This window comes from Geotrypetes seraphini, chromosome 6, assembly GCF_902459505.1.
Source record: "Geotrypetes seraphini chromosome 6, aGeoSer1.1, whole genome shotgun sequence".
NCBI classification, from domain to species: Eukaryota; Metazoa; Chordata; class Amphibia; order Gymnophiona; family Dermophiidae; genus Geotrypetes; species Geotrypetes seraphini.
In genome coordinates, this window is record NC_047089.1 from 6,318,507 (window position 1) to 6,335,496 (window position 16,990).

Consider the following 16,990-nt stretch of genomic DNA (forward strand, 5'->3'; position numbering starts at 1 on the left):
AATTGGGTCTGGAGTATGGCCACGATGCGGTCGTCCAGGGGAGGCACCGGTACCGCTTTTTTCTTCTTTGGTACCATAGGTGCCGCTCCACGCTCCGGCGATGAGGAGGCCGATGACGAGGCACTCACCGATATCGGAGCGGAGCGTTTGTGGGATCGGCGCGGTGCCGGGATGACCGGAGTTGCAGCCGTGGCAGGAGGGCGCTCAAGGGAAGTGGAAGGCTTCTTAGCCGGCTTACCTGGGGCCAGCGACCCTGAAGAAGGATCCGGTGGCGTCGAAGTAGTCGGTGCCGACTTTTGAGGTGCCGTCGACGTAGCGGCAGGTTCCATGGCAGATCCGGTACCGAAAAGAATATTTTGCTGGATCTGCCTATTTTTCAATGTGCGCTTTTTAAGAGTAGCACAGCAGGTGCAGGTGTCAGCCCGATGATCCGGACCCAAGCACTGCAGGCACCAATTGTGCGGGTCAGTGAGAGAGATCGGGCGTGCACACCGCTGGCACTTCTTAAAGCCCGGCTGAGGGGGCATGAGGGAAACACCTCCTCCGCAAAATCGAAGACGGAGGCCTGTATGGTGGCAACAGGCCCCGCCGGGGCCGGCCTGAAAAATAAAGAAAAACTCGACGAGTTTTTTTTTGAAAAGAAAAGGAGAAGTAACCCGAAGGGAAAAAGAGAGAAAAAACCCGAAAAATTACGCGAGCGGGAAGGCAGAGACTGATTTTTCAACGGCCGTTGAAAACACATGCGTCTTCTTCGCTCCGCGGAAACGAAGAAACTGGGGACCACGCACTCCTCCGTCGGGCGGGAAGGCACTCGCGCATGCGCGGTGCGGCCAACTAGAACTTTCTAGTTAAAAGTGTCCGTACCGGGGCTCCGTCGGTGACGTCACCCATGCGTAAAGAATATGCTGCCTGCTTGTCCTGGGATAAAAGTTTTGTATTGTTATCTTTTTTTTTTAAATACAGTAAATGAAACATTTAGAGGGACATTTTCAATAGAATATCTAAGTCCGACTTTGGATGTTTCGGGGTAGGAAAACATCCATTTTTGACACTGCCAGATGTCCAAATTCTTTTGTGAACATGACCCATTTGGACGTTTTGGCTGTCAGGACGGTCAACTTTGTTCGCTATTTGGATGTGAGAGGAACCAGCATTGTAATGGACTGGTCACCCAGACATGCCAACAGAGCAGTGGGGCACCTTGGAAGGCAGTGCTGTGAACTTCACATAAAGGGTGCCAGATGTACATTTCACTATAACCCCCTTATAATTTAGGGTGTACCCTCCAAAACTCCCCCCAAACCTACTATACCCACCTTTCTACCACCTTAATAGCCCTTATGGCTGCAGGGTTTTGGTGGGCTCAAATGTTCCACCATACATGCAGTGGTCAGAGTGGCTTATGGGCCTGGGTCCTCCTCTCTATGGTTCACCAGCCCACCTCCCAGACTCCTTAAGCCACCTCTGTGCAGCTCTCCTAAGACTTTCCCAAGGCAGGTGCTGATGTTCTAGAGACAGGTATGGACTGTTTCATTCAGATCTTTACAGGGTAGGAGGGGGGTCAGTGACCACTGGGGGGGGGGGGTCGTTATTTAATCTCTCTAGTTGTCATCTGGTCAATTTGTGTTCCCTTTTGTCACTTAGACACTCTTAAAATAGGTCCAGCTCTGGATGTCTTGGTCACTGCAAAAGGTCCAAGTTCTAAGTATGCCAAAGCTTGCCCTTAACATGCCTCCAACATGCCCCTTTGAACTTTGGATGCACAGTGGCTAAGAAGTCTAGCAAGACGTCCGGAACCTGGATGCTTTAGCAAGAAAAAGATCCAAGTGTCACTCGGGACATCTTTACTATTTTTAAATAAGACCCATAATCATTCCAAAATTTGCAATGACCATCCCATGGGCTGCGGAGGATGTTGAAAAAACAGGGACAGATGGAGGAGTTATCAAAAAGTGACAAAGCAGTATAATGCGATGCCAGGGTTCCCAACCCTGTCCTGGAGGACCACCAGGCCAATCGGGTTTTCAGGATAGCCCTAATGAATATGCATGGGGCAGATTTGCATGCCTGACACTTCCATTATATGCAAATCTCTCTCATGCAAATTCATTAGAGCAATCCTGAAAACCCGATTTATAATGTATATGTTTATAAAGTGACGTCATTGTTTGCTTATTGTTGACCTGAAGAAGAAGGTTACATAAGAACATGAGAATAGTCTCACTGGGTCAGACCAATGGTCCATCTTGCCCAGTATCCCGTCTCCATAGTGGCCAATCCAGGTCACTAGTACCTGACAAACCCCAAATAGTAGCAACATACCATGCTACTGATCCAGGGCAAACAATGGATAGCAAACATGGACTTTTCCTCCAGGAACTTGTCCAAACTTTTCTTAAAACCAGCTACATTAACTGCTCTTACCGCATCCTCTGGCAATGTGTTCCAGAGCTTAACTATTCTCTGAGTGGAGGGTGCTTGGTGTGGTGATGCCCCGCCCCTACTCTATTCTTCACTCCCCCGCTCCTTGCCCTGTACCTCTTTGACTTTCCCGATGTGAGCAGCATCACCAACTTGCTGCCTGTGTTAACACTCCCTCTGACATCACTTCCTAGGTGTGGAACCTGGAAGTAACATCAGAGGAAGAACCGACGCTGGTGGTGCGAGTGGCATATTGGAGTTGCTCTTTGCAGCGGCGAAGAGCTAGAGGTACATTGGGGGAGAAGTGAAGGTGCATGTGTGGTGGGGGTGAGGAGTGGGAAGGAGCAGGGGGGGCGGAGAAGACATCCCCCACTAAGATGGCGCTTGGGGCAGACCCCCCCCTTATTACGCTACTATTCCTGCTATTGGTTTTAAAAGTATTTCCCTGTAACTTCATCGGATAGTGTAGTTTTAAGAAAGGTTAGGACAAGTTCCTGGAGGAAAAGTCCATAGTCTGTTATTGAGAAAGACATGGGGGAAGCCACTGCTTGCCCTGGATCGCTAGCATAGAATGTTGCTACTGTTTGGGTTTAGGACAATCAAGTCATTGTGACATCACTGCTGAGGTTGGCTCTGAGGCATTATGACATCACAATCTCAGCTCTGGAATGTTGCTCTCATTGGGGTTCCGGAATCTTGCTATTCTTTGAGATGCTGGAATGTTGCTACTCTTTGGGTTTTGGCCAGGTCCTAGGGACCTGGATTGGCCACCGTGACAATGGGCTACTGGGCTTGATGGACCATCGGTCTGACCCATTCTTATGAGTGTCCCCTAGTCTTTGTCATTTTTGACGGAATGAAGAATCTATCCACTTGTACCCGTTCTACTCCACTCAGATCTCCCCTGAGCTGAAGAGCTCTAACCCTTTTAGTCTTTTGTCATACCAGAGGAGTTCCATCCCCTTTATCATCTTGGTCGCTCTTCTTTGAACCTTTTCTAGCGCCACTATGGGCTCCTTTTACAAAGGTGCGTTGAGGCCTTGTCGTGCGGAATAGCGCGCCTCTTGAGCAGGCGGTAGCTCACCTTTGTAAAAGGAGCCCTCTATCTTTCTTGAGATGAGGAGACCAGTCTTCTTTAATAATCTTGTTGGCTTTGTCCAATGCCACCCAGCCTTTGGTCTCCAAGGGATTTCCTTTCTGGCCTCGGTCCCTTTAAGAGCCTTCACCAGGAAGTTCGCTCAGAGCCAACCTGTGCCACCAGCTACAGATTCCTGGCTCGGGAGGAAGTCGCTCTGCTGCGAAGGGCCTGTGCATGGCAGGGGAGCAGCTGGCACTCGTGGGCAGGGAATCCGGGGCACTTTGGTGGGGGGGAAGAAAACCCGGCGAACTTTTGGCGCTCGCCTGAGACTTGGGCTTTCGCTCTTGGACGGGAAAGGTGCAAAGCCCGGTCCTGACCCGGGTTTCCTTTGTTGCTGGGAGGCGAGAGGACGAGTCAGCCCCGGTCTTGGGATCCAGAAAAAGTGCTTTAGTTCAAGGCAACGAAAGGCGTCTTGCACGACTGACTTAGGCGTCCACATTGTTTGGAAACTCTCAACGCCGCAAAGAGACACTTTTTTCGGCATATGCAGGACCTGGAGAGCCCCCATCGCTGGCTCTGCAACTCTTCAAGCGGGACGACCGATGTGCCCCCCACCCCGACCAATTTTAGACACCGCCCGGGCTTTTCTCTGCTTTCCTTTATCCGTCTTTCTCCCAAAGGCGCTGCTTTGATGTGATCTTGGCGGCTGCAGGAGGATCGGGGCCGGCTCTAGCCGTCTTCCGGGGGCCGCCATGGCCCTGGCCGGGCCGCCCCCTCCCCCGCCCTGGTACCACCGGGACCTGAGCCGGGCCGCGGCCGAAGAGCTGCTGGCCAGGGCCGGGCGCGACGGCAGCTTCCTGGTGCGGGACAGCGAGAGTGTGGCCGGAGCTTATGCCCTCTGCGTCCTGTGAGTATCTCCCCCGGGGAAGGGAACTGAAAACGGCACCGATAATCAGACCCATGAAATCAGCCAACGGGGGGGGGGTTTCATGGACTTGATTGCTCTTTGGTGTTGCTCATGGGGTGACCATATGGCTTCAGAAAAAGGAGGACGGGCTGAGACATCCGGGTTTTACTTTCTTTGGGAGCGGGAAGGCGGATGGAGACATCCGGGTTTTACTTTCTTTGGGAGCGGGAGGGTGGATGGAGACATCCGGGTTTTACTTTCTTTGGGAGCGGGAAGGCGAATGGAGACATCCGGGTTTTACTTTCTTTGGGAGCGGGAGGGTGGATGGAGACATCCGGGTTTTACTTTCTTTGGGAGCGGGAGGGTGGATGGAGACATCCGGGTTTTACTTTCTTTGGGAGCGGGAGGGCGGATGGAGACATCCGGGTTTTACTTTCTTTGGGAGCGGGAGAGTGGATGGAGACATCCGGGTTTTATTTTCTCCGGGCGCAAGGAAGGCGGATGGAGACATTCAGGTTTTACTTTCTCCAGAAGCGAGGAGGGTGGATGGACACATCCGGGTTTTACTTTCTTTGGGAGCGGGAGGGTGGATGGAGACATCCGGGTTTTACTTTCTTTGGGAGCGGAAGGGCGAATGGAGACATCCGGGTTTTACTTTCTTTGGGCACGGGAGGGCGGATGGAGACATCCGGATTTTACTTTCTTTGGGAGCGGGAGGGTGGATGGAGACATCCGGGTTTTACTTTCTTTGGGAGCGGGAGGGTGGATGGAGACATCCGGGTTTTACTTTCTTTGGGCGCGGGAGGGCGGATGGAGACATCCGGATTTTACTTTCTCCAGGAGCGAGGAAGGCAGATGGAGACATCCGTGTTTTACTTTCTCTGGGAGTGAGGAGGACAGATGGAGACATCCAGGTTTTACTTTCTTTGGGAGCAGGAGGGCGGATGGAGACATCCGGGTTTTACTTTCTCCGGGCGCGAGGAGGGCGGATGGAGACATCCGGGTTTTACTTTCTCCGGGAGTGAGGAGGGCGGATGGAGACATCCGGGTTTTACTTTCTCCGGGAGCGAGGAAGGCGGATGGAGACATCCGGGTATTACTTTAGTTGAGAGCAAGGAGGGTGGATGGAGACATCTGGATTTTACTTTCTTTGGAAGTGGGAGGGCGGATGGAGACATCCAGATTTTACTTTCTCCGGGAGCGAGGAGGGCGGATGGAGACATCCGGATTTTACTTTCTCCGGGAGCGAGGAGGGCGGATGGAGACATCCGGGTTTTACTTTCTCTGGGAGCGAGGAGGGCGGATGGAGACATCCGGGTTTTACTTTCTCTGGGAGCGAGGAGGGCGGATGGAGACATCCGGGTTTTACTTTAGTTGGGAGCAAGGAGGGTGGATGGAGACATCTGGATTTTACTTTCTTTGGGAGCGGGAGGGCGGATAGAGACATCTGGGTTTTACTTTAGTTGGGAGCAAGGAGGGTGGATGGAGACATCCGGATTTTACTTTCTCTGGGAGCGAGGAGGGCGGATGGAGACATCCGGATTTTACTTTCTCAGGGAGCGAGGAGGGTGGATGGAGACATCTGGATTTTACTTTCTTTGGGAGCGGGAGGGCGGATGGAGACATCCGGATTTTACTTTCTCTGGGAGCGAGGAGGGCGGATGGAGACATCCGGATTTTACTTTCTCAGGGAGCGAGGAGGGCGGATGGAGACATCCGGGTTTTACTTTCTCCGGGAGCGAGGAGGGCGGATGGAGACATCCGGATTTTACTTTCTCAGGGAGCGAGGAGGGCGGATGGAGACATCTGGGTTTTACTTTCTTTGGGAGCGGGAGGGTGGATGGAGACATCCGGGTTTTACTTTCTCCAGGTGCAAGGAGGGTTGATGGAGACATCCGGGTTTTACTTTACTTGGGAGCGAGGAGGGTGGATGGAGACATCCGGGTTTTACTTTCTCCGGACGTGCAAGGAGGGTTGATGGAGACATCCGGGTTTTACTTTACTTGGGAGCGAGGAGGGTGGATGGAGACATCCGGGTTTTACTTTCTCCGGACGTGCAAGGAGGGTGGATGGAGACATCCGGGTTTTACTTTCTCTGGGAGGCGGATGGAGGCATCCAGGTTTTACTTCCCCTCAGAGCAATGGAAGTAAAACCCGGATGTGTCGATCCATCCTCCTTTTTCTGGAGTTATATGGTAACCCTAGTTTGTTCATCCTGTGTGCCTGGTGTGGGTATGCTTGGCACTTCTGGGCACTAATAGACACAGGCTACCCCTTTCTGCTCCTGTGCCCTTTTTGACTGGGGGCAGAGGGAGCAATAGGGTATTTTTTTTCTTTAGGAAGAGGTTTGCTGTTTGGGATGAAGGGGCAGCGGATCATAGGGGTTTGTTTTTCATGTTTCACCCCGGCCTGGACAACAGAAATTAGGAAAGAGAGAGCTCGAGGTTCTGCTGGCAAGCTGTGCCTTTTTCATTTTCACTGTAGTTGTGGGCTTGGGGACCCAGGGCAGTCGCTGGCTTTGCACACCTCTAACACCCTAAAACGCGGATCTTAAACATCTCATATTTTAACTCCCGTGGACCTCACGGATCCCGCTCACCCCCATGGATCCGTGAGGTCCCCAGGAGTTACAAAAACCAAGGGTCCCTGTGGACCCCACGCCACGGCCGCTCTCTTTTTAAGACCATGTGCTTTTAGTTCTGTGGGGTCCGCGAGATCCTCTTTTTAACGTCTACCTTTGCTGGCTTTTCTTCTTCTGGTGGTTGGGTTTGCTTGCACTGAATACTGGAGTCTCACCCGAGTTCTCCCAGTGTCCCAAATGCCTTCTACCTAGAGGCCCCACGGAGCTAAAGCGGCCATGACGTGGAGTCCACAGAGATTCTCCTTTTAACTCCCATAGAAGTCACGGATCCCGCCGACCCCCGAGATAAGCAGATTTTTAAGAGTGTCCGCTTAAGATCTGTGGGGTCTGCATTTTACCCAGTTCCATTTGTTCCTACCCGTAATCCCTCCTTTTAAAACTTTTTTTTTTCTTTACACGTTTTGTTGACACGGAAGTGGCCTGTGTGTGAGGATCCCTGTGGGTGAAGGTTTTCTTGACCTCTGCTTTCGTGCCCCTTTTCTGGGAGGGAGGGGAGGCCGCAGGGCTTTACCGCAGTTGCTCCGTCCAGGCTGTGAGGGTGGAGGCAGGAGTTCTGTTCATACAGGCCAAAGGGGAATTGTGATGCCCTGTGGAGGTTTTCCGTGTTGTGCACGTGGATTGCACGATCCTTGGTGCCCGGGAGAATTCTGTGAGTGCCTTAACCAATGGCTTGAGGGCTGTTGGGCTTGGCTGGCAGGGAGCAGGGCACTGGTTATATTGTGAAAGCACTTTGCAAACTGCCTTTGTGCCCTAACAGAACATGTGGGAGAGGGGGGGTATATGACTGGTGTGGCACTCCCAATCTGATGCTTCCTCCTTCCTCCTTATTTTCCAAAATCCCCTTCCCACTTGGCAACCTGAAAGTACAGGGAAAAGCCCAGAGCTGGTAGAGAAACTGCTGTAATTTATGGTTTGACTACATCTGGATAGCATTGCATGAAAACCATACAAGTCTCTAATAATGACAGCATCCGAGTGCAGGCCTTACAGAGGCGCCTTCTAAGGAGGTAAATGTCCAACTGAGCTCGTAAAGGGGTGGTGGGGGTGGGCTTAGATTTAATACTTGCTTTTTCCAAGTCTCTGTTCCAATCTGATGGACAAGATGTCTTCCTGTACCAGCCTAATCAATATCTGAGGCAGTGGAGCGTGAAGTGAGATGCACAAGGTCATTGGGAGAGCTGGATTTGAACCTGGCTCTCAGCCCGCTTTAAAATTGTTACTCCACGTCTCCAAAGTGTGTTTGAGCTTCTCTTTGCCCTCCCACCAACGTACATGGCAGTCAATTCCATAAAGAGCCTTCAAATTTAGACGCTAAAACAGAAACGTGAAACAGAAAAATGAAGGCAGATAACATAACATAACATAAAGGCCAAATGACCCATCCAGTCTGCCAGTCCGCAGCATCCACTATCTCCTCCTCTCCCTAAGAGATCCCACATGCCTATCCCACGCTTTCTTGAATTCTGACACAGTCTCTGTCTCCACCACCTCTTCCGAGACCATTCCACGCATCTACCACCCTTTCTGTAAAATAGTATTTCCTTCGATTACTCCTGAGACTGTCACCTCTTAACTTCATCCTTTGCCCCCTCATTGCAGAGTTTCCTTTCAAATGAAAGAGACTCGACTCATGTGCATTTACATTACGTAGGTATTTAAACGTCTCTATCATATCTCCCGCCTTTCCTCCAAAGATAGAGATCTTTAAGTCTGGCCCCATACGCCTTATCACGAAGACAACGCACCATTTTCGTAGCCTTCCTCTGGACCGACTCCATCCTCTTTATATCTTTTTGAAGGTGCGATATGGGGAGGGGGAATTGATTATGGGATGAAAGGGATAGAATTTTTTTTTAATAATATATGGATTAGAATTTTAACACTTGTGAATTATTTGTTAAGAATATCTTTTTGTATAATTTCTATGTATTTTGACTCTATTTCTTTAATAAAATGTTTGAACATAAATAAAGGGGATGGGAAAGGGGGAATGTATAGAGGTATGAGGTGGGTAATATGGAAATATATTTTGGAGGAAGGATAGAAATATGTATGAAATTAGTCTTGTGAATATAATTGTATTGAACATTTTATTATATTATATTGAATACTTATTTGATTCCTTCAATAAAATGTTATAAATTGAAGGTGTGGCCTTCAGAATTGCACACAATATTTCTCACCAGAGTCTTATACAGGGGCATCAATACCTCCTTTTTCCTACTGGCCATCCCTCTCCCTATGCAACTTAACATCCTTCTAGCTTTCACCTGTTTGGCCACCTTAAGATCATCACATACAATCCCACCCAAGCCCCGCTCTTCCGTCGTGCACAAAAGTTCTTCACCCCCTAAACTCTACTGTTCCCTCAGGTTTTTGTAATCTTGCATTTCTTAGCTGCTAAATTCCAGACCCTAATTCAAGCTTCACTAGGTCCTTCCTTATGTTCTTCCCATCAAACAATAGTGTCCTTTTTGCTAAAGTCTGCTAATGGATTTAGCATGCACTAAATACCCCGTGTGTCCCACTGCATGGCAAATAACACATACTAATCTGTTAGCACCCCTCCCATCCCAATATTTTGGGAAAAAAATGTCACATTAAATAATCAAAGAAATCCTAGCATTCATTCCGAAAGTTTTGATCCAGGGATCCACACTTGATCATCTAGGGCAGAGACTCCCATCTGCTAAATTTGAGTCACATAACAGTATTTTCTCTTTCTCGTTTGGACAGTCTGTTCTAAAGCATTTTTGGATGATTTTAGGACAGGGTGTGTCTGTAGGCACTGGTTATGGTGCCTATTTTAAGGCTGTCCATGAAGAAGAAAGGCTCCTATGTTCCTTTGCGTAAGTGTTTTGAGGAAGCTGGATCAGGAATCCAGGATCTGGAAGGCACAGAGGGACTGTCGAATGGAAGAAAAGAGAGGGCCGAAATAATGACACATCTCTATGGCCCCCTTTTGTCAAGGTGCGCTGGCCAGGGAGGTAAATGCTCCCACGCTTATTCAGTTCCCATGCTGGCCAGCGCTAAAACGCTTTAGCGTGGCTTGAGGAACGAGAAGCAGAGAAGAGAGAGCCTAGTGGGAAAGAGACCTTCATTCAGAGAATACGTATAACGAAAACGAACACAGTAGGCAGAGGTGCGACGGGCCGAGTGTAGTAGGAGTTAGTCAAGGGCAGATCCAAACAAAAGAGAAATTGTCCAATCAAGAAAAGGAGGAGATAAAATCTGCCTTCGGCTTGTAAAAACCAAAGCTGAATAGTTAGAGGACTTGGCCAGGAGAAGGCAGAAATGGGAAACGAGGTCTTTAAAGGAAAGGTGAGGGACCTGGGGCAGGAAGAGGGATTTCGTACATGAGAAATGATCTGTAATACCACTTGCAGTGGAGGAAGTACCAGAGGACGTGATGGCAGAAAAAGAACAATCGTCTGCTCCCCCTTTTATTCCCGGGTATGAGATTTATTCCAGCTAATAGCAGTAAAGAGTCGCCTGCTTTATGGAAACCGTTTTGGCTATATTTAACACCTTGTTCCTCCTTCACCCATGACCTTTGACCCAGGACCTCTGTATTTGTTCTGCTACAGTTCTCGGTTTATTTTATTGAACAAATTTTTTTTTTCTCTCTCGCTACATCCTACTATTCTGAGCGAGTCGCACCATAAAACATACATAATGTATCCTCAAAACATGTCATTCAACTAGATATCATCATTGGCCTTTTCTAGCCGACACAACAATTCACAAATCTAAAAAGTATTTCAGTTGTCAAACTGTGGGGTCCTAAACTTTTATCAGCCCAAATATCTCGAATAAAATTTTCACCTGCTTTCTAAATGGAACCAGATCGTGAACATTTCGCACCTCAACTGGAAGAGCGTTCCATAGTGTCGCTCTCTGCACTGTTAACATGGACTGTCAAGAACTTGCTAACCTCACCTCCAGTGTTCTCAGGGCATAAAGACCTAACTGGTTGACGTATTTGAAACAAAGATCTAACCACGGAGGGGCCATCGTCCTTGAGGGCCTTTAAGGTCGCACAAAGAATTTTAAATTCAATCCCACTATCCTGCCTTACATTTCACCAGCTCTGCGTATTCTACCCATGTCCCGCTAAGCCAGGTCTTCTTCATCCCCTTCCTCCGGCTGCTATTGTGGATCCCTTCTTTTGAAATTGCTTTTTGCATCTTCTTAAATTTCACTGAAGTCTGATAAAGATTTGATCATTTTGGTCCTAGCCTCAGCGGTGGCTAGAATGTTACGAATGATCAGGAAAGGAACGGAAAACGATGATGAGGATGTTACAATGTCCTTGTATCGCTCTATGGTACGGCCGCACCTCAAATACCGTGTCCAATTCTGGTCACCGTGTCGCAAAAAAGATGTGGAGGGGTATTTTCAAAATGATGTCTAAATCTGATTTTGGATGTTTTGGGGAAAATCCAGTAGAGAAGATGACCGTTTTCAAACCAGAAAGCCTGGTTTGTTTTTGTTTTTTGGGGTGGGGGTGGAAATGGCCATTTCCTAGATGTTTGTGCTCGGCATGTCTATCTTTCTGAACCAGTTTTGGAAAACAATTATCCAAATGACAAATGCACAAAAACCAGCCATTGGGACATAGGAGGAGCTAACATTCTTAGCAGACTGGCCAAACAGACATCCCAGCAGAGCAGTGGGGACCCCTAGGGTTCACTGCAGTGAACTTCACATAAAAGGTCCAAGGTACACTTCTCACAATGACCCCCTTACACTGTATGGTGAGCCTTCCAAAACTCACCCCAAACCTACTGTACACCACCCTTACACCTGTAGATGTCAGCTATATGTAGATAGAGTAGGTTTTGGAGGGATCACATGTTTAGGGTGACCATATTTTAGTTAAATAAAATCCAGACCCATTGGCCCGCCCAGGTCACGCTCCAGCTCCGCCCCTTCAACCTGTTCTCATCGGCATGCGCGGATGCCCTCCCGACGCAGTCCCAAAGAAGAAGCTTTTCAAAACCCGGAGAAAGTCCTGGGTTTTGAAAAGCCGTCTGGACATGCCCTCTACAATGCGGACATGTCCGGGTAAATCCAGACGTTTGGTAACCCACAAGTGTACTAGTTAGAGTGGGATATGGGCCTGGGTTCCCTTCTCGGCAGTTCAAGGCACCGACCACTAGGCTACTCCAAGAACCCGCTTGCTGCTGTGAAAGGACTGGCCATAAGATCTGAAGCTGTCATACGGGCTGGAATGTACATCTTGGGGGGTAGGAGGGGGTCAGTAACCACTGGGGGAGTGAGGGGAGGCCATACCTTCTTGTCTCCAGTAGTCATCTGGTCAGTTTGGCACCTTATGTTGAAACATTTTATTGAAGAAATCAATCAAATATATAATAATACAATAAATGCTCATTACAATTAAATTCAAAGCTCAAATATTACATAAATAATTTATCATTTCTCCAAAATATATTTTCCATATTATCTATTCATAATACCATATATACCTCCCCATACCTTTCCCACCCCCCTTTCCTCCCCTTCACAGCCCCCCAATTTATTTATTTTTTTTTTAAATATAGCAATGTAATAAATTAAATATATAAATATACAATTCAAGAAATTCCAACTATTATTATCATCAAACAAATTCCCTCCCTACCCCATAATGAACGATGACACATATTACAAAGTGTTAAAAAGTAATGAAAGTTTCTTATTCCTCAGTATAAAACATTTAAGAATCATACAACGAGCTCTATGGGAAAGATTTTGAATATATGGATTTCCAAATTTTCAAGAAATATCTAGTTCTTCTAGGAAATTTACGAACCTCCCAGACCTCAAATAAAATTAACCGATGGAATTGGTTCCTCCAAAGCCAAAAACTAGGAGGATCTTTCTGTAACCAATATTGTCGAATACACTTAACGCCTTCTGAAATAAAATATTTCTTTCTAATCCAAAACCCCCACAAGCAGCAGCTTTACCAAATATTACCCCCTTTCAGATTCCACTAATTGAATATTCCATAAAGCACCTAAAAAAAAAAATTATTATTATTTTTAGGTACTTTTTTGGTCACCTTTTTGGCGCTTATTCGTGATTGAAAGAGATCTAGCTTCAAACGTCCAAATTTTGCCCTGGATGTTTTCTGCAGGGCTCCATTACTACAGAAATATGTCCAGATCATAAATCTGCCCTAATAGCGCTCAAAACATGCCCCCTTGAGATTTAGATGCACTTCAGACAAACAGCATAGAAAGCCATCTAAAAATGTGTTTTGAAAATAGCAATTTGGACGTTTTAGCTAATAAAATATCCAAATGCCTCTATGCAAATTTTTTGGACATTGTTTTTCTCTTTTGAAAATGAGCCCTATAATGGAATTAGAAAAGGTACAGAGAAGGGCAACAAAAATTGATAAAAAGGATGAGACAACTTCCCTATGAGGAGAGGCTAAAGCAGCTAGGGTACTTCAGCCTGAAGAAGAGACAGCACAGGAGAGATATTACAGAGGTCTATAAAATACAGGGAGATGTGAATTGCTTGCTTACTCTTTCTAAAAAATACTAGGACTAGGGGGCATGTAATGAAGCTAGTAAATAGTAGATGTAAAATAAAGGGAATAAAATATTTTTTCACTCAATATGTAATAGAACTCTGGAAGTCATTGCCAGAGAATGTGGTGAAAGTAGTTAGCTTAGCAGGGTTTAAAAAAAAACAAAAAACAAAAACCCCAAGAAGGTTTGGATTACTTCCTAAAAGAGAAGTCCAAAAGCCATTATTAAGATGGACTTGGGGGAAATCCACTGCTTATTCCTATGATAAGCAGCACAAAATCTGTTTTACTCTGTGGGATCTTATCTGGGTTGGCCACTGAAGGACACAGGATACTGGGCTTGATGGACCTTTGGTCTGTCCCAGTATGGATTCGTTATAAGCCTCTTATAAATCCTTAGGATGAAGAATAGCCCAAACCGAGTGTACTTAAGCCATAGCTCCATCTGACTTGCTACTTTGATGCGTCCCCCTTGTGACATGAGTTTCTCTACCCCCGGCCAACTCGGGGAGCACAGTTGGTGGGGAGGTCGCCTGAACACTGAAAAACTGGCTAAGACTTTCTTTTCTTTAGAAGGCAAAGGAGGAGGGTGGATGGGTGGGAGGGAGCGTGGAAATGCTGACATCCTCTGTGCTCCGAGAGGACGACTCCTGACATTTGGAATCATCTCCTTCTGCCTCCGCGGGGTGGCAGCTGTCTGTGGCTAAATTTAGGCTTTGAGGTCCCACTGGAGATTCATCTTTTGTTTCCCTTTTCTATAAGTTGCAGGAAAAATGAAGCCTTGAGTGAAAGATACAGGCCCCCTTTTGTCAAGGTTGTTGTTTTTTTTTCGCACACCACTGCTGTAAAAGCTTTGATGCTCAAAGGAATTCTGTGAGTGTCGGAGCTTTCACTGCAGCTGTCTGAAATAAAAAAACAAACCAACCCTTATGCAGCTTGATAAAAGGGGGCCATAGTGTTTCGGAACCACACCAGTATATGGACCTGGAGCCTGCATCCAGAGTCATATTTATTGATTTAAAAATATTTATATCCTGCACATCCCGGAATCTATGTGGGTTACATGAAAAACATACATGATCTACAAGGAAACATGCCAGTACAGTCTTATTAATATCAGCATCAAATTTCAGTTTAATAAAAAGCTTCTTGGAAATAGTATGGGGCTCAAAATCAAAACGGAAATACGTCTAAAAACCCAGCCAAGTCGGCACTTGGACAATCTGAGGGGCAAGTCGGCAAGTGCCGAGAATCGAAATGGCTCTTTAGACGTATCCAGGGACTTTTTAGGCCTCTTGAGTACTACTGTGCACCCAGAGCTGAAGGAGTGGTTAGGCCGGGATGTGGGCAGACCTAGACTTAGTCGTCCTGCAGGGATAATCAAAGGTTTGATGAGACTGCCTAGACCAGGGGTAGGCAATTCCAGTCCTCGAGAGCCGGATCCAGGTCAGGTTATCAGGATATCCACAATAAATATGCATGAGATCGATTTGCATCTCAAGGAGGCAGTGCATGCAAATCCATCTCATACATATTCATGGTGGAGATCCTGAAAACCTGACCTGGCTCCGGCTCTCGAGGACCGGAATTGCCTACCCCTGGTTCTAGGGTTGTCATGGGAGCATAGGCTTTATACCAGGGGTGGGTAACTCTGGTCCTCGAGAGCCGGAGCCAGGTCAGGTTTTCAGGATATCCACAATAAATATGCATGAGATCGATTTGCATCTCAAGGAGGCAGTGCATGCAAATCCATCTCATACATATTCATGGTGGAGATCCTGAAAACCTGACCTGGCTCCGGCTCTCGAGGACCGGAATTGCCTACCCCTGGTTCTAGGGTTGTCATGGGAGCATAGGCTTTATACCAGGGGTGGGTAACTCTGGTCCACGAGAGCCGGAGCCAGGTCAGGTTTTCAGGATATCCACAATAAATATGCATGAGATCGATTTGCATCTCAAGGAGGCAGTGCATGCAAATCCATCTCATACATATTCATGGTGGAGATCCTGAAAACCTGACCTGGTTCCGGCTCTCGAGGACCGCAATTGCCTACCCCTGGTTCTAGGGTTGTCATGGGAGCATAGGCTTTATACCAGGGGTGGGTAACTCCGGTCCTCGAGAGCCAGAGCTAGGTCAGGTTTTAAGGATATCCACAATAAATATGCATGAGATTGATTTGCATCTCAAGGAGGCAGTGCATGAAAATCCATCTCATACATATTCATGGTGGAGATCCTGAAAACCTGACCTGGCTCCGGCTCTCGAGGACCGGAATTGCCTACCCCTGGTTCTAGGGTTGTCATGGGAGCATAGGCTTTATACCAGGGGTGGGTAACACTGGTCCTCGAGAGCCGGAGCCAGGTCAGGTTTTCAGGATATCCACAATAAATATGCATGAGATCGATTTGCATCTCAAGGAGGCAGTGCATGCAAATCCATCTCATACATATTCATGGTGGAGATCCTGAAAACCTGACCTGGTTCCGGCTCTCGAGGACCGCAATTGCCTACCCCTGGTTCTAGGGTTGTCATGGGAGCATAGGCTTTATACCAGGGGTGGGTAACTCCGGTCCTCGAGAGCCGGAGCCAGGTCAGGTTTTAAGGATATCCACAATAAATATGCATGAGATCGATTTGCATCTCAAGGAGGCAGTGCATGCAAATCCATCTCATACATATTCATGGTGGAGATCCTGAAAACCTGACCTGGTTCCGGCTCTCGAGGACCGCAATTGCCTACCCCTGGTTCTAGGGTTGTCATGGGAGCATAGGCTTTATACCAGGGGTGGGTAACTCCGGTCCTCGAGAGCCGGAGCCAGGTCAGGTTTTAAGGATATCCACAATAAATATGCATGAGATCGATTTGCATCTCAAGGAGGCAGTGCATGCAAATCCATCTCATACATATTCATGGTGGAGATCCTGAAAACCTGACCTGGTTCCGGCTCTCGAGGACCGCAATTGCCTACCCCTGGTTCTAGGGTTGTCATGGGAGCATAGGCTTTATACCAGGGGTGGGTAACTCTGGTCCTCGAGAGCCGGAGCCAGGTCAGGTTTTCAGGATATCCACAATAAATATGCATGAGATCGATTTGCATCTCAAGGAGGCAGTGCATGCAAATCCATCTCATACATATTCATGGTGGAGATCCTGAAAACCTGACCTGGTTCCGGCTCTCGAGGACCGCAATTGCCTACCCCTGGCATAGACGGAAGTTACAAGTAGTGAGATAGATGATATAAAGAGACGTATAAGTGCCCAAACAGTATCCAACGTGACCAGATAACCACTGCAACAACAAAGTAAAGACTCCCCCCCCCATGTTCTCTGACCCCATCGCATTCCCACAAAGTTTAAAATAAAAACATGCATACCTGCCTCTAGAACATCAGCACCA

The 16,990-nt window shown here is 47.5% G+C and overlaps 1 protein-coding gene across 2 annotated transcripts in view; it reads left to right on the plus strand.

Annotated features, from left to right (window-relative positions):
* Window positions 1-3,674: 3,674 nt before the first annotated feature.
* The window catches only part of INPPL1 (inositol polyphosphate phosphatase like 1), a 172,986-nt gene continuing 159,670 nt past the window's right edge, over window positions 3,675-16,990 (plus strand). For both annotated transcript variants that reach the window (XM_033949508.1, XM_033949509.1), the window contains exon 1: window positions 3,675-4,406. In XM_033949508.1, the coding sequence (XP_033805399.1) occupies window positions 4,252-4,406 (155 nt within the window). In that variant the 5' untranslated portion in view covers window positions 3,675-4,251. The remainder of the gene's footprint in view (window positions 4,407-16,990) is intronic.